The 17,644-nt window shown below is 44.0% G+C and overlaps 1 protein-coding gene and 2 non-coding genes across 6 annotated transcripts in view; all 3 read right to left on the reverse strand.

Moving 5' to 3' along the window:
- The window catches only part of PHF20 (PHD finger protein 20), a 148,302-nt gene that overhangs the window by 3,250 nt on the left and 127,408 nt on the right, over positions 1–17,644 (reverse strand). For all 4 annotated transcript variants that reach the window (XM_059133340.1, XM_059133339.1, XM_059133341.1 and 1 more), the window contains 4 exons: positions 16,126–16,225; positions 13,015–13,210; positions 6,670–7,075; positions 4,564–4,747 (listed from right to left, as the gene is read on the reverse strand). In XM_059133340.1, the coding sequence (XP_058989323.1) occupies positions 4,564–4,747; positions 6,670–7,075; positions 13,015–13,210; positions 16,126–16,225 (886 nt within the window). The remainder of the gene's footprint in view (positions 1–4,563; positions 4,748–6,669; positions 7,076–13,014; positions 13,211–16,125; positions 16,226–17,644) is intronic.
- Positions 8,466–8,572, reverse strand: LOC131808685 (U6 spliceosomal RNA). Its single transcript, XR_009344894.1, has one exon. It is a non-coding gene; the product is annotated as a U6 spliceosomal RNA (small nuclear RNA).
- Positions 12,665–12,855, reverse strand: LOC131808757 (U2 spliceosomal RNA). The gene has a single exon (XR_009344956.1). It is a non-coding gene; the product is annotated as a U2 spliceosomal RNA (small nuclear RNA).

Genomic DNA, 17,644 nt, shown 5'->3' on the forward strand with positions numbered 1-17,644 from the left:
CCCCGCTTTAATAAAAAAAAAAGAGAGAGAGAGGGAAAAAAAAGAACACAGAAGGCTTTGAAGAACCGACCTTCCTCAGTGTTACTCCCCAGTCTTTTTTTTTTTTTTTAATTCTTCCTTCCTTTCTCCCTCCCTCCCTCCCTTCCTTCCTTTCCTTCCTCTCTCCCTTCCTTCCTCTTTCTCTCTCTCTCTCTCCTCCTTCCTTTCTTTCAATATTTTTATTTATTTATTTGGGAAAGAGAGAGAGATCACAAGCAGGGAAGGGAGGAGGAGCACCGGGAGAGAGAGAAGCGGACTCCCTCTCAGGCTTGAAGCCCAACAAAGGACTCAATCCCAGGATTCTGGGATCATGACTCAAGACGAAAGCAGATGCTTAACCAATTGAGCCACCCAGGTGCCCACTCCCCAGTCTTTATAAGGTTTTCCCTTGCTGGAAATCAAAGGTCCTGGTGTTTTAGCCTCCTATTAAGAAAAATGAGAATCTAGGGATGCCTAGGTGGCTCAGTTGGTTAAGCTGCTGCCTTCAGCTCAGGTCATGATCCCAGGGTCCTGGAATCGAGTCCCACATCAGGCTCCTTCCTCAGTAGGGAGCCTACTTCTCTCTCCACCTCTGCCTGCCACTCTGCCTGTGTGCTCTGTCTCTCTCTCTCTCTCTGACAAATAAAAAAAATCTTAAAAAATAAAAAAAGAAAAGAAAAATGAGAATCTAAAGGACTTGAAAAGGTCTGTTTTTGTCACTGTATACTCTGATTTGCTTCACATTCCTATCATCAGTAGCACTAAATTCTCTGACTTTATTTTCTAAGTATTTAATGTTAAGATGTCCAGGTACTAACATCCTTGATTATATTAGTTCACTGTCTACAAAACTGCCTTATTGCTGAGAGCAGGGATTTCTCTACAGATGATGTTTTTTCTTCCTCAAGCCACTCCCTGAAGCTCTGGCATTTGGGTAGAGGCCATTTTGGAACACTGCATCTTTTGACAAGAGCCAGCCCCTCCAGGAAGGCCTGTACTCACCCTACCCTGCCTATAGCCTTTCTAGTTCATAAACCAACCTGTACTAGGTACCTTCTGAACCCTTGAGCTGAAGGTGCAAAAAGACGAAGATCCACCCAGTGCCTGTTTCTCAAAAAAGCTTAAAGCCTCACACATAATCCCTTTCCCTCCTCAGATCCAGCCCTCAACATTCCTTCCCACCTTTTAAACTACTTTGTTCCTATAAGTTACTTCCCAGGGAAGCCTTCCCCAACTCTACACTCTGAATCTAGTTGCTATGTTAAATTAAGGATGCTATGTGATCACATGCTTTCCTGCTTTGGAGCACTTACCATGATTTATAATTATATATAATGGGATAATTCAATTAATACCTGTTTCTACCTCAAGATCAAATTCCATAATGGTAGAAGCCAGCTCTGCCTTGGTTATTACCATTATATCCCTAACACTCTCAACTGTGCCTGAAACATAGTAGGCATTGAAAGAGGCAGTGACAAAATGTGGGACTGGGGCGCTTGGGTGGCTCAGTGGGTTAGGCCTCTGCCTTTGACTCAGGTCATGATCTCGGGGTCCTGGGATCAAGCCCTGCGTTGGGCTTTCTGCTCGGCAGGGAGCCTGCTTCCCCCCTCTATCTCTGCCTATTTGTGTTCTCTGTCTGTCAAATAAATAAATAAAATCTTAAAAAAAAAAGAAGAAGAAGAAGAAGAAGAAAAGTTTAAAAAAAAAGATAAGTAAAAGATTCAGTATTTTCATAGTCATTAAAAATCTGTTGTCTTGAAGTGCCTGGGTGGCTCAGTGGGTTAAAGCCTCTGCCTTTGGCTCGGGTTGTGAACCCAGGGTCCTGGGATCGAGCCCCATGTCGGGATCTCTGCTCAGCCAGGCTCTCTACTCGGCAGGGAGCCTGCTTCCCTTCCTCTCTCTCTGCCTGCCTCTGACTACTTGTGATCGCTGTCTGTCAAATAAATAAATAAAATCTTAAAAAAAAAAAAAAAATCTTTTGTCTTGGACGCCTAGGTGGCTCAGTTTGTTGGGCATCTGCCTTTGGCTCAGGTCATGATCCTGGGGTCCTGGGATGGAGTCCCTCATTGGGCTCCCTGCTCAATGAGGAGCCTGCTTCTCCACCTGCCTGCTGCTCCCTGTTTCAGAGCTCTCTTTCTGACAAAATCTTTAAAAAATTTTCTTTAGGGGCGCCTGGGTGGCTCAGTGGGTTAGGCCGCTGCCTTCGGCTCAGGTCATGATCCCAGGGTCCTGGGATCGAGCCCCGCATCGGGCTCTCTGCTCAGCAGGGAGCCTGCTTCCTCCTCTCTCTCTCTGCCTGCCTCTCTGCCTGTTTGTGATCTCTCTCTGTCAAATAAATAAATAAAATCTTAAAAAAAAAATTTTTTTTTTCTTTAAAAAAATCTTTTAGTTTGACAACTGTTTCTACAACTATATAAATTATTAAATTATGGTTAATATTAAAATAACTTAAAATATAAATCAGTCAATAGAATAGTTTACTAGTCTATTTCTTAAAAGGAATACTATATCCAAATTCTTATAAAAGTTCAGTTTTAGGGATGCCTGGGTGGCTCAGTGGGTTAAGCCTCTGCCTTCGGTTCAGGTCATGATCTCAGGGTCCTGGAATCGAGCCCCGCATCAGGCTCTCTGCTTAACAGAGAGCCTGCTTCCCCCTCTCTCTCTCTGCCTGCCTCTCTGCCTATATGTGACCTCTCTCTCTCTGTGTCAAATAAATAAATAAAATCTTTAAAAATAAAAGTTCAAGTTATCTTAATGGTATTTGGATGAACTCAATAGTTAACTCCCTACAATAGTTGACATAAAATGGGATTTCAATAAATCTTAATTAAATGCAGTGGAAAAGTCTGTTTATCTGAATAAAATCTTTGAGATTTGTAATTCATTTTCACACTTTAGGGCCTGGGGTATTAGAACACGAACAGAGGGGGCACCTGGGTGGCTCAGTGGGTTAAAGCCTCTGCCTTCAGCTCGGGTCATGATCCCAGGGTCCTGGGATCGAGCCCTGCATAGGGACTCTCTGCTCAGCAGGGAGCCTGCTTCCTCCTCTCTCTCTGCCTGCCTCTTTGCCTACTTGTGATCTCTGTCAAATAAATAAACAAAATCTTTAAAAAAAAAAAAGAACACGAACAGAGGATGTGACCCCGGGCCAGCAGGACACATAAGAGGCCCAAGCAAGTCCAGGCAGAGAGGGGAGCCTGGACTTATCCTCCTCACCACACTGGCCATGAGAGAGAATGAGAGTGGCAAGTCAGTAAGAAGTAGGGAAACACTGATGTCTCCCCTAAGGGCAGGATCCTTTGGCAACAACAGAATATTCTCCTTGTTTCCACAGTGCTAAACCTATTCTCAGAGACCCAAAGCCACTCACTCCTGCTGCCATTCTCTCAAAATCCATCATTTCCGGTCTGTCATTCAGTCCTCTTTTCAGCTAGGGAATAGCAGGGTTTCAAACAATGGAATCAGTTACCATTCTAAGGAGCCCAAGGAAACATTTTAGGAATAAAATAGAGAGAAACACTCCCTCTTCCGGAAGTGCCCCCAATGAACCCTGAATTAGTCTCCCATTCTCAGTTCCTCAGGTGTGCCTGAAGGGCAGGACAGAAGCATGAGGGCATGGAGGTCCTTCTTTCACTTTTCTCCAACAGGACAACCCTTTCCTCCAGTCAAGCCAGACCTTTTATCACATACTGAGTAACAACCTCTTCCTCAGAGAACCTCACTTTTCTCAGGGTTCAGCTTCAGATTCAGGATTTCAGGAAGCCTTTCGGTTATCACTTCCCTTGCCACACATCGCCTTTAACAGGGCCTCGGCCATACATGTGCCCTGGCCACACCTCATGACTCTAGCTTGTGTAACGCATGGCATCTTTCTGAGTTATTTCATGCAAGTAGCTTTACATCTCCAATTACAGTAATGGTAGCCTGACTATACTCAGACTCCTCAAATGGAATATTTACTTTTCAATTTGGCTCCACTTTAAGAATGGAAACAAAAAAATTAAGAAATAATTGAAAAATCAAGAAGGAATTCTGTCTTCAAAAATCAAACTGGCAACTTCCCAGGGATCAGAGAGACTGAACTTGAGCATGTTTATCAGGCCTACCTGTTACCATTAGCACCTGGAAGAAACACCCAGGGTTATCCAAATGATTCAGTCAAGTTCTTAAATCTCTACTGATAAAGAAGAGAAGGCTTCAGCGGTTTAGATTTTACAAAAGGCTTTCTTCAGATTCATCCTCAAAGACATCCAAAAAACCCTATTAAGTCAAAGTTGAAATTCCCCACAGAACTTGGGTTAGCAAAGTTGCTCAGGTCACACACTGCCTGCAGGCAGAGTCTAGTTACACTTTTGCACTCTGCTTTGCACAAGGCACTAGGTAAGTGAGGGAGGACTCCTGACTTCACACAGACCTTAGAAGCGCCTGACAAATGCAAAAAGTAAAGCTTGCTCAACTAAAGGGAGGACGGGGGTGGATGAGACTGAAAAGAAAGGAGACAAGAATACAGCTATCTGTGGAGAGCCAGAGAAGGAGCCCTACCATCCAGTTCCTTCTCAATGGAGTCCATCCTGTGTGTGACTTCGTCCTGAAGAGATTCCACATGAGTCAGCAGGTTGAACTGCCACTGGTGCTGGGAGCTCAGTAGCCCCTCTCCGCCTCTGTCCAGCAGCTTCCGAGTGGGGGCTTCTTCGGGTAGGACCTTTTTGGAGACATATTCCCTCACCTAGGAATGCAATAGCAGTAAAGTTACTGAGTGGAGACAGTCCCAGCCTCTTCTCCAAACAGCAGTGTTTGCAACCATCTGAAAATTCAGGTGCAGTTTGACTATTCCAGACCTCTATCTCCCTCTTCCTGTCTTGGACACAGGCAGAAGCATGCCTGGTATAGCAACCACAAACACCTCAGGGCAGCACAGGTGTCACTGCTGCTTCCCTGTGACTGGCCCAATGTCCCAGGCCTGAAATGGGCCTTGTGAAATGGCTTCTAGAGCCCTGAGATCAGAACAGAGCGGGATGGGCACAGACAGGAGTTAGTGTATTACTTAGCAGGAGTCAAACAAACTAGTTTTAAGTCCAAGCTCCTTGTCTTGCTGAATGTATGAGCCTGGATTAGTTATTTTTCCTCTCTGAGCCTCTGATGGAAGTAGTAAAACCTACCTTATAGGTTCATGAGGATGAAATAGAATAAGGTTTATCAAACACAGTGTTGGCCTATGGTCAACTTGCCATGAATGAAAGATATTTTTAACCCTAGCTGACTTGTTTAGGGCCAGTATTTTCTGATTTTTTAATACATGGCAAATGCCTCTATGAAATCTGCCTCATTTGTAGGATCACAACCCTTTTCTACAGTTGGTGATCTCAACCCTTCCTTCCTTCATTCATTTGAAATGAACAGTCAAGCTAATATTTATTAGAGCTGACTATGCAAAGCTCTGTGCTGATAGCTTTTTCTTTTTTTTTAAAGATCACTTATTTATTTATTTGACAGACAGAGATCACAAGCAGGCAGAGAGGCAGTCAGAGAGGAGGAAGCAGGCTCCCCGCTGAGCAGAGAGCCCGACGCAGGACTTGATCCCAGGACCCCGGGACCATGACCCCAGCTGAAGGCAGGGGCCCAACCCACTGAGCCACCCAGGCGCCCCTGTGCTGATAGCTTTTCACAGACATGCTGCACAAAAACTAGATGGCATGGGCACTGGCCCCTCCCACAGGGAGGTGAAGGGACATATCTAAGCAGGTGAAGTGACCTATCAGCATCACATGGTAAGTGGCTAAGCCCAGACTTGAAACCAGGTCTGTCTCCAAGACCAACGTCACCAACCTTGACCACACTGTTTAGACACTGGCAAGGGCACAATGCCTACCTTCTAATCTAGGATGTCCCACTTGGTAATATGCAGTAACATATCTAATGCTGGTGATGCCAACCACAGGGTAAAGTTTGAAAGGAAGGAGGACAAGGGTGGAGAAACTCTCCAGTTACACAAAGCTTCTCAGACCAACTGAGGACAGCACAGACAGCACATGACCCCAGTGAACAGCTGAAGATGACAACACTGGTAGGGAAATGACACAAAGAGGCTCTAGAAGAGCATGGTTTGAATAACAAAAAAATGAGAGTTGTTCTTGGGAAAGTTGATGAAACCAGCAAATATTCTGACAAAATGGACTGTTCTTACGTCAGGGCTACAAAGTTTTAAGTCAAAGGAAAGCTATCACAAAATTGTATTGCAAACTTTATGGCTAACAAAACACCTGACTCATTCTTTGCTCATGCTCTAAAAATTAGCAGGTAGGTGTAATTACAACATAAACCTGTTAAAAAAAAAAAAACTCATTTTCCTACCTAACTTCCATTTATCAAGTACCAATCAACAATTTTCTCCTCGATTCTTCCCACCTCTCCACCCGCACCACCAGTGACTGCCATTTTGTCGGCATTTCCTGTAACCATGATCTCTGGTTTAATCAGGCTTTCCTGACTTTGCACCCATTTTAACCCACCAAAAAACACCTATGATGAGCACATTTAAATACAATTTTACAGTAAGTACACTTATAATAAGTGCCTTCCACAGAACCCTACAGGGGAGCTCAAGCACTCAAACACTAAATGAAGAACAAGTACAAGTGAGCCACATACCTTTAGGGAGCTAGATTTGGAGTCACTGTCCCCCCTACTCCTGTCTTGGTCTAGAGGCCAGCCAAGACGTGGAGACAGAGAATCATCACCGTTCTCACGGAGGGGGTTGACCGTGTCATCAAGGGCAGAGCCCCGGGTCTCCACCACCAGCTTCTGCTCCACAGCAGGGTAATAGGCGCGGGGCTTCTGATAGCAGTGCTCGCTGGTGATATAGGACTCCTCCACAGACCGGGGGAGGGCCAGGGGCAAGGGCTTCTCCATTGCCCCATTCAAAGTTCTATAGCTTGGGACTTCCTCTTTGCTCTTGGCTTCAGTGACGTGGATGTGTTTTGAATGCGATCTCCCCTCCCCTGAGTGCTGTTTCCAAGGCTGACACCACAGCTGCAGATCGGGATGCTCCCTGCTTCTGTTGGGAAGGCAAACACAGGGCTTTGGAGGAACTGGGACCAGTGCAGGGCTATCTCAATTCCCACTCTCCCAACAAGAGGAGGAGCTCCCCACCTGGCCACAAGCCACCATTTACCAAGTGAAAGGGAATGTAAATCCATGGTCTCTGAGGAGACCATGTGTAGACAAGATCCCACTGTGAACACTCGTGGTGAGTGAGACTGGACTTGGAGTCAAAGACCTGACTCCATTTCAGTTCAGCCACTGATTAGCAGTACAGCTGTAACAAGTCACTGAGCCAGACTCATTCCCATTTCCTCCTCTACAAAACCGGGCTAATCATCTGTCTGCCATTAGCCAATGAATTTGATAAAGATTAACCGAATTAATTCAAATAAAGTACTTTGTTGGCAGCAAAGTGAGTTGCTAAAAATAACCTAATAAGCAGGCATGATAATCCTGGCATGCAATAGCTTTCAGTTACAAAAATGCAACGATGGGGCACCTGGATGGCTCAGTCAGTTAAGTGTCTGATTTCAGCTCAGGTCATGATCCTGGGGTCCTGGGATCAAGCCCAGTGTCAATGTGCTTGTCCCTGCAACCCCCTCCCCACTCGTTCTCTCTCTAATGAATAAAATATTTTAAAAAATGCAACGAAAGGGGCGCCTGGGTGGCTCAGTGGGTTAAAGCCTCTGCCTTCGGCTCGGGTCATGATCCCAGGGTCCTGGGATCAAGCCCCACATTGGGCTCTCTGTTCAGCGGGGAGCCTGCTTCCTCCTCTCTCTCTGCCTGCTTCTCTGCCTGCTTGTGATCTCTCTCTGTCAAGTAAATAAATAAAATCTTTAAAAAAAAAATGCAAGTCATGTTTAAAAAAAAATAAAAATAAAAAAAATAAAAATGCAATGACAATGGGTTGAGGGGGATGGGGGCAGGAATCAAAGTCATCTATGTATAAGTCATTAATAAGTTTTTAAAAATTCTTCTAAAATCTTTAACTCTCACCATTCCAAGGAGGAAACTTTGTTATTAAAGAACAGGGATTCTAATCCTTTTCTGAGCTACAAACTCCTTCCCTTTAGAACCTATTGAAAGCTCTACCTTTATGTGCACATAAAACTCTGTTAGCACTTTAGTCTTCGACAATCATTCACTGTTTGAGTTTTGTTTTTTTTTTTTAATATTTTATTTATTTGACAGACAGAGATCACAAGTGGGCAGAGAGGCAGGCAGAGAGAAAGGGGGAAGCAGGTTCCCTGTTGAGCAGAGAGCCCAATGCAGGGCTTGATCCCAGGACCCTGAGATCATGACCTGAGCCAAAGGCAGAGGCTTTAACCCACTGAGCCACCCAGGCACCCCACTGTTTGGGTTTTGACCCAATAGAGGATTAATAAATTAATCTACTGGATTATAATCAATTGTAATGCTCCACGAATCTGCATGTCATCCTTGTGCAAGAGCCATTCTAACCTTCTCTGTATCGTTCCAATGTTAGTGTATGTGCTGCCGAAGTGAGCAGAATCACTTGTAGAAAAAGGAAAACGGAACAGAAAAATATCATAATGTACCATTCTAAGTAACAGTAGATATTCTGTGAAATTTTCATTTCAGTTTTATATATGTGAGTAACATAAAACTTTTTTATTTCTTACTGTGGAATATACATTTTATTAAGTTTAAAAACCACTACTCTAGATAAACTTCACCTTTTAACTCTACTACCCAGAACTTCCACTATTACCTTTGATCATTAAATGAAAAGAAGGAAAAAGGGAGGGAAGGAAGGAAAAAAAAAAACAGCGGGTTTCTTGAGTGAGGCTCATCAGTTAGTTACCAGAGTTCCTAGCTGGGAGGGCATTGCCCTCTAGAGAGCATTTGGAAATAAACAGACAGGTGCTACTCACATTTGGTTCAGAGATGGGCAGAAATGTGTAGTGAGTGACCTTTCTAACTGCCACAACAACTGACAGATACTATTGGCATTTAGCTCACCGAATCCAAAGATGCCTAACATCCTATAATGCTTGGAATAATCACACATGATTGGACTAAAGAAGAATCGCCCCACCATATAGTCAACTGTACCTTCCCAGCCCCCAGCTGAAAAGCACTGAAACCAGATCAGCAGGAAAGCACAGCTTAACTCACCAGCAACTCCCATCTATGAATATCTCTCCACACACACTTGACTGAAGCCTTCCTGTACAAATGGAATAGGCCATACATATGAAAGCATGGAGTGATCCTAGAGAATCTAAAATTCTGCTCCCAAGGGGCTACAAGCATCCTCAGCTCTCCCTCTCCACCAATCACCAACACCCCTCATCCACTGAAGAAGGACAGGAAACTGTGAGTATCAAGGCAGCCTGGGTCCCTGGACCACTGCCAGCAGGGTATCACAGCCTGTACCAGGAAACGAAGATTCCAGACACCCCTCTGAAATTGCAACTGCATCAGAAGAGATGAGAGTCATTGTGAATTTTCAGGTTTATTGTGTAGTCTGAAATTTATTAACTGGAGCAAATAACCAACAGTATGGACATTCTCTTGCATGAAAATCACAAGTCTTTGCTTCCCCCTTCCTCAAAGTTTTGCCCTTCCAGGTAAGACCTCAAGCCCCAGCTACTACTCCATACAAAAATAACTCCCTGGACTTTCTTTGTATCATGAAGAAGGAATGTACAGACATGCATGTTACTTTTTAAATGACAATAGACACTCTGAAGTTATTCCCAGTTTTATTGTTTGCCTTAGAAAATAAACCCACCAGGCCACTCAGGAACAGTATTTCTGAGAATGAGGACCCAGAGTCTGTGATAACAGAGACTACCCATGTGAACACAGACATATTGGGACCACCACCAACCCCCATCCCCCCACCACTGCCCAGAATCTTTTCTCCACATATAATGATGAACAAGATCTCCCTATGCCCTCTTCTGAACTGACAGAAGTCAGATTTAATTCCAACACAAAGTCACTGCCATAAAGATGAAGGATCTAAATGGGAATTCAGAAGGGACAAGGTTCCAGAATATGGGATAGGGCCAGGAGCACTGGCATTTCTGTGAGAAGAAACATCGACTGGTTGAATCCTCGAATGAAAAGAAATACAGCACAGTTTACAATCTTAAGCCTCACTGACATTTTTCTAGGCCCTCACATGGACCACCCTCTCTCTACCTGCCTCAATTTCTGACATCTCATTAAGAAGAAATTAATTTGGTATGTACAGGGTAAAGTTTTCTGATTTTATAAAACGTGAGGGGAAAGCCTGTCTCTGCCTTTTTTTTTTTTTTGTTAAGATTTTACTTATTTGACAGAGAGAGACACAGCAAGAGAGCGAATACAGGCAGGGCAGTCGGAGAGGGAGAAGCAGACCTCCCGAGGAGCAGGGAGCCTGATACGGGGCTCGATCCCAGGACCCCTGGGATCATGACCTGAGCTGAAGGCAGACGCCTAATAACTGAACCACCCAGGTGCCCTGTCATTTTTTTTTTTTTGAAGATTTATTTTAGAGAGAGAAAGAGAGTACATGTGAGTGTGGGGGGACAGGGCAGAGAGAGAGAGAATCTCAAGAAGACTCATCACTGAGCATAGAGTTCAACAAGGGGCTCAATCCCACAATCCTGAGATCATGACCTGAGCCAAAATCAGGAGTCAGACACTTAACTGACTGAGCCACCCAGGTACCTCCAGCTTATCTCTGATATCTTACCCAGGGCTGTCACTTGATTTGGTTCATCTCAACAGAGAGTGTCACAGTGATAGCTAACTTTCCCCAGCAACTATTTTCCCCTTTTCTTATACCCACCTCAATCCTCCCTCCTGGGTTCAAACAGATCATATGGCTAGCCTTCCCTGCAGTTAGGTGCGTCCGTGAAAAAAGCTGCCTGCTCTCCCCTCTTTCCCCTCACCCGGGGGCTAGAACAGTGGAGGTACTGGTGAGTCTGTTTTGATCATGCAGATGAGAATGCCCCAATGGAATGCCGGAGCAATAAGAGAGAAGGAACCCAAGTCTCTAGGTCCACAGACGGCATCCTGGAAAAAGGCCACCTACCTGCCCTGGAGCCCTGACTACCCATGGACCATTCATTATTTGACAAAGAAGGTTCCACTTTGTTTCAGCCTTTGTTTTTTGGGTCTTTGTTATAGCACCTTAGCTTTTACCCAAACCAATATATACCATGTCTGAATGCGCCCTTGCTCAACCACTCCTTGTTGTGCCAGTTCTTGAAGTCAGTACGCTTCTGCACCAGAATGCGGGGGCAAGCAGATCCCCATTCTTCCATCCCAGGGCTCTGACACTCTGTCTGAGGCTGAGGGTCCTCCAGGACTAACTTGCACAAAGGAAATCTTGCTGAGGAGTCTGTCATGCCTAACTCATTTATGGCATGAATCTGTCATTGTTGATGTCTTAACTAAGATGGCTTCCTATGAGCAAGTCCATGGGAGAACCCGAGAAATGTTTACATAAGAGAAGCTGTCTGACACAGACTGTGCTGATACCAGAAGAAAAATGCATGGAACCACTGAGAGGAAGTTAGAAAGGTTAGGCCAAGTACTTGGCAGGACCCAGGCCTGGAATTCTAGACCTGACTCTATCCATGGAAATCATGGGAGAGCAGCTGCCTCATGCAAGGTCCCAAATCACTATTTGGTAAAGTGGGGTACATTATGAAAGAAAAGGGACCCCAATAAGAGCTACAGGTCTTTCTCAGAGCTTACAGGAACTTGGGTCATCTTGACACATAGAATGTAGCCACAGAAGCTGGAATTCACACTCAATTTCACTCCTCAAACTTCAAGTCCCTAAAAGCCAAAAGTCTAGTCCCAGAACACTTAAAACTTTGCATGAGCAAACCATGAAGAGAAAGACTTACTGAGCAACCCCTATGCTGGAGAGCAGGCCTGCCAATATTATCTCTCCCGGCAGCTTTCAATTTTACTTTGTTTACCAGTCAAGGGTGTTAAGGATGAATGGATAAACAAAATCCAACATTACCTACAATGGAATATTATTCAGCCTTTAAAAAGGGAGAAAATTCTGACACAAATTATAATACAGATAAATTTTTGAAGACACCATGCTAAGTGAAATGAGCTAGTCACAAAAAAAGACAAATACTGTGGGATCCCATTTATATGAGGTATCTAGAGTAGTCAGATTCACAGAAACACGAAGTAGAATGGTGGTCGCCAGGGTTGGGGAGGAGGCAAAGTGGAGAGAAGTTGTTTAACACATACAGAGTTGCAATTCTGTAAGAGGAAGAGTTATGGAGATTGGTTTCAACAAGGTGAATTTATTTAACACTACTGTACTATATATTAAAAACAGTTAAGACTATTTACGAATTTATAAAACATGAATTTTATATTATGCATATTTTACCACAATAAAAAAAATTCAGAACTATACCCTAGAACAGTAAACAAACTAAATTACAAATACATACACCATATTTTGATTATGGTGGCAGCTGCAAGCCGTCAAAACTCAATGAACCTGTAAAATGAGCAAACTTAATTCTATATAAATTCTACCTCAATAGGGTTGAATTTTTTTAAAAAAAGAATGTTTATTGTGAGACTGACATATTTTTCCCCCCTGAGGAGGCACACCCTTCCTGGAAGAGCTGCAATACCAGGTCAAAGGATGGAGAGGATGGAGCAAGCTCTGATTCCAGTCTCCTCGTTCCAAAATCCATTTACTGTATTGTTCTTGGATAGAGGACATATTAGATATTAAACTGCTAAAAACAGACACTATACTTGACCTTAGCCAAAAGGCTGAGAAGTAACTAAAAACTTTTAGTAAAGGTCTCAAACTCATTGGTCTTATCACTGATTCTGTGGCTTTCCAATCTCAAATTTATCTTCCCGCCCACCAACCACCCCACCCCGCCCTGCCAAACCATGTCAAATCAGCCTCATCCTCAAAGCTGTAGGGGCCATACTTACTGCAAGATGCTCATCTTGAGCTGAAGACCATGGAGAACCTCGATCACTCTCTGCACATCGCCAAGAAGCTGGTGGGTAGCCACAATCTTCTTAGCATTTTGGTGGGAGTAGTTCTCTTCTAAAAAGGCCAGGCCATGCATATGTCCCCTGCTCAACCACTCCTTGTCATACCAGTACTTGAAGCCAGGCCTCTGACCTAAAGCAGTGACAATGAAAGTTAATACTTGGCCTGAAGGAAACCCAGACCCCTGTATCATTGTACAATATCACACAAATTACTGGAAGGATGGATTCCTGTGTTCATTTTATTTATTCATCCAATAAACATTTACTTGGCACCTACTATATCCTGGGCTCCTATTAGTGATGGGAAATAAGGCAATAAGACATGTAAATTTCCTGATCTCCTAAGAACAGGCCAAAGGTGGAATGGGAACTTGGGTATCTCTTTAAATTTAAATCACATCATTGCATCTCCTATTTAAAACCCTCAAAGACTTCCCACTGCATACAGGGAAAAAAGAAGGAAAAAAAAAAAAAAGAAAAAGCCCTAACACTGGCCTCATGAGCCAACTGGACCCAGATCCTTCCTGCCCTCCTTGCCCCACCCTCACAGCCCTTACAGTGGTCTCCTTTCAGTTCCTGGAACACATCCATCTTTTCAGTCTTAGGATCTATGCTCTAGCATCCTCTGTCTGGAGCCCCTGAAGGACTGGCATCTTTCCACTTCCTCAGGCCTTTTGTTACTTTCAAAGTAAGAATTCAACACCTCCTAACTCATTCCCTATCTGGATGCTAAACTCTCTAGCCAAAGCACTCATCCCTATCTAACATCTTTTTGCTTATTTGACTTATTTTGACACCTGTTTCTGGCCCAACCCCACTAAGAGCAAGAATAATAGGAACCATCTTGTCTGGGGTTGTATCCCCAGCATCTGACAAAGGACATCTTGAATGGATTTATCAAGTGGAAAGAAGCTCCAAGTCCCCCTTTCAACACCTACACCGCCTTACTAAATATAAACAGTCAGGCACCCTCCCTTCTCTGAACCTCCATTTCCCATCTATTAGAATGAAAGATAAACTGGATGGTTTTAGTGGTCTTGCTCATCACAAGGATCCTTAGGAAGAACTGAAAACACAACTACATGTGACTTGGCAGTATTTCCTGCTCCAAATGCTCAAGAAACAGCTTTCAACCAGACAACCATTTACCTCCCAATATCTATAAAAATCCTGAAATAACCCACATAATCCCTATCAAGGTCCTTGGGCTCTTTCTAGCTTTACTAAAACACATGGAATGGATATACCTCCATTCTGTAAAAAACATCTTTAAGTAACCTTTAAAGAATATATCTGTTAGGTTAAACTTCTGATCCAAGACACTGCAGAGTCAAACACAGGCTATAAATATGAATGTAAAGGACACAGAGCATTCAACTCCAGGAGGAGTCTATTTACAGCATTGGCAGTTAGAGTTGTAAAAGTTCAGCAAGTATAGAGAGGAGTTGATGAAGATGGGGTGCATGATTTGTAAAAAGGGAAAAATGGAGAGAGGGAAGGAGTGGGAGATAATAAAGTAGACAAAGGAGATTTTTCAGCAGTGCTAAGGAGCCCAAGGGATTACGTGTGGCATCTCAGAGGCAGCTGCTGCACAAGTGGCCTGAGCAGCAGGATTCAGAGTAGTCCCACCTGCTCTACAAAACTAAGGTCAAAGAACATGGTTCTCATCTCCTATCTGGCACTAACTTGCTGCTGATCTTAGCCCCGTCATGTCCCTTCTGGGCCTATATTTGCTCACCTATCAAATGTCAGGGCTGAACTAAGTGGTCTCTCAGATCCTGCCCATTAATAATATTCTGTGGCTCACAGACTAATCTTCTGACCATATTCTTTCCTTGGGATAAAGAGAGAAACAGATCCCTCTCCATCTATGGACTAATCTAGCACAAGGAGATATAGTGTCACAACAGAGGTCATCAGATCTCAAGAGGACACACCTGCTAGAACACAAACTACAGTGATCACCCCCTCCCTACACAACTAGCAAAATCAAAATCTGACCCCATAAGTCAGTTCTAATTCCAATTTGCTTTATGAGATTGGGAAAGTCATTCATGTCCCTGGGCATCAATTTCTTCATCGTAAGCAAAAATAGGAATAGGAGCTCCCCCCAGAACCACCCCACAGGACAGAAAGGATCCATAGAAGTAGAGGCACTTAAGCATTGTCTAGCCTTGCTGAGCCTTGGGATCATGGAACTGGAGCCAAGGGGAGAAACCTTAGAGGTGGTGAAGGGAAAAGATACCACCATCCCACTGACAGCAGGACAAGAACCACAGATATATAAGATTTCCGGAAAAGGGAATCCAAAAGCCACAGGCCAGTGATGTGGCCATGGAACAATGCAACTAAATGATCCTGTTAAAGGAATTATTTGCTGGTTTGGGTAGCAGTCAAGCCCTATCAATACACCTTTTCCCTTCCCCTCAAGGGCGACTCTCTCTTCCATGTGGCAATGATGCAATGGAGGGCAGGTGCCACCAGAGGGAGCAGAGGCAGGTTCCTAAAAAAGCCAAAGACAGAGCCCACATCTTCATGAAGCCTCAGTAACAGGAAAAGGTGCTTGCTCCAGCAGCACACATTCTAAAACTAGCTTAATACAGAGAAGAGTGGCATGGCACCCAAGCAAGGCAAGGATGACAGGCAAATCTGGAAAGTATTCCACAGCTTTTTACAGTTTTAGTCATGCAAGATGGAAAAAGTTCTAGAGATCTGCTGTACAACACTGTTTATAGTTCACAAACAGTACTGTACTGTACACTTAAAAATTTGTTAAGAGGGTAGATCTCATATTATATAATTTTTACTATAATAAAAAAGTAATTCTAGCCCAAGGCCAGGCTTTCCACAGGCTTCCCACATACTCTCTCACTGCTAAGTTCAGGACAGCAGTCTAGCAGGTGAGCTAGCCACAGGGGCAAGGAGGAGTCCGTCTAACCAATGTCAAAGAAATAAGTCTCAATATCACAGACAGTGAGGCTGCTCCATGGCCAGCTGTGGAAAAGGTTACATATTGTTAATATCCCTGACTCCAGAAATCTCTACCTGGAGGATCTTGGCAAACATAACAGGTGTATTTCTCAGGCACATTTTCTTCCAGTAATCCCATGCAGACCCCATGCTGCCAGCACTGGCACTCTTCACACTGTTAGAATTAAAGAAGCAATAAAAATTAAACTCAGAAGGCATCCTCCATCCAAAAGCAAGATGCACTGTTGCGGGGAGGGGCAGTGAGAGGGAGAAGGAAAGGGGAGGGAGAGGACTCCCAAATGACCTACTCAGGAGCCCAGCTACAACCCCTCATCCCCCTCATCGACAACTGTGGCGGCCACCAGCCACCTGTGGCTCTTCATATTTAAATTAACAAATTAAGTTAAAATTCAGCTCCTTAGTCCTATTAGCCACAACTTAAGTGTTCAAAAGCCACGTGAAGCTAGTGGCTGGTGTACCAGACAGCACAGATGAAGACCATTTAGATCTATAAAACAGTGATCTCAAAGAATGACTATTTTCACTCCCGTTTCTAGAGGCTTTCACTTTTCTGATCACATTATGAGAACAGAGGGGAAATGTTCAAGTTCCTAGAGGAAGATTAAACTGGAAAGACAAAAACCTGAGTCTGAATTCTAGCTCAGACATTCATTAGCTGTATGACTTTACACAGGTCACTTCTCCCTAGGCTTCAGTCTTCCCCACTTGCAAAATGGGGTACTCATCTACTGACCATGGGGGCTGTTTGTGAGGAATTATGGGTCATATATAAAAACTCCCATCAAGGAGCCCAGTACACACCCTTCATGCACTTATTACTACTACAACTAGGCAACCTAATTTACTTTGATACCTCCTGGAATAATCCCATGCTAGCACTTCGAGTTTATTCTCTCTCAATCTTACCAAAGGTCACACAGCTGAAGAGAGGCAACAGTGGATCAGAACACAAGCCTGGCTAACAGCAAAGCTAGTTCCACTGCCTTACTTGGGTAAGGGGCCAGAGGGCGAGTGGGGAGGAGGGGCAGGAGGCTGAGAGGGAAAGAAAGGAACAGATAATGAAGGCAACCCCATGGATGGCCTGAGGATAGTAAGCCTGAGGGCTAAGGGTCTGGAGGGGATGGAAAGTAAAAACAATGCCAAATGAGATACTAGGACACTTCATGGAATCTCAAACCAGGACCCTAAGACTTTTAACTATGCAAACAGACAGACAACTCTGGAAGGTGGGCAATGAGCTTCCTTCCCAGCATGGCCTTGAGGGTGGGCCACTAGCCTGGCCACAAGGGACTAAACTCCAAACTCCAAACTCCAAAGCTCAGACACAGTCCTCGGCTATTTGGAGCCAGATAGGCCCTAGCATCAAGAAGGATTTCCTGGGCAGATAGTCCCCTAGGAAGCTAAGTGCGTCAGAATCAACAGAAGCAAAGCTGGAAGATAGACTTTAGCTAAGATCCGATACAAATTCTTTAATATACAGATGAAGGAACTAAGGCTCAGGGAGAAAGTAAACACTGCACAATAACAAAGAGTTAGTTGTAGAAAACAGAAGTAAGAATGAATGTCTGTCTCA

The sequence above is a fragment of the Mustela lutreola genome, chromosome 9 (assembly GCF_030435805.1).
Source record: "Mustela lutreola isolate mMusLut2 chromosome 9, mMusLut2.pri, whole genome shotgun sequence".
NCBI lineage: Eukaryota > Metazoa > Chordata > Mammalia > Carnivora > Mustelidae > Mustela > Mustela lutreola.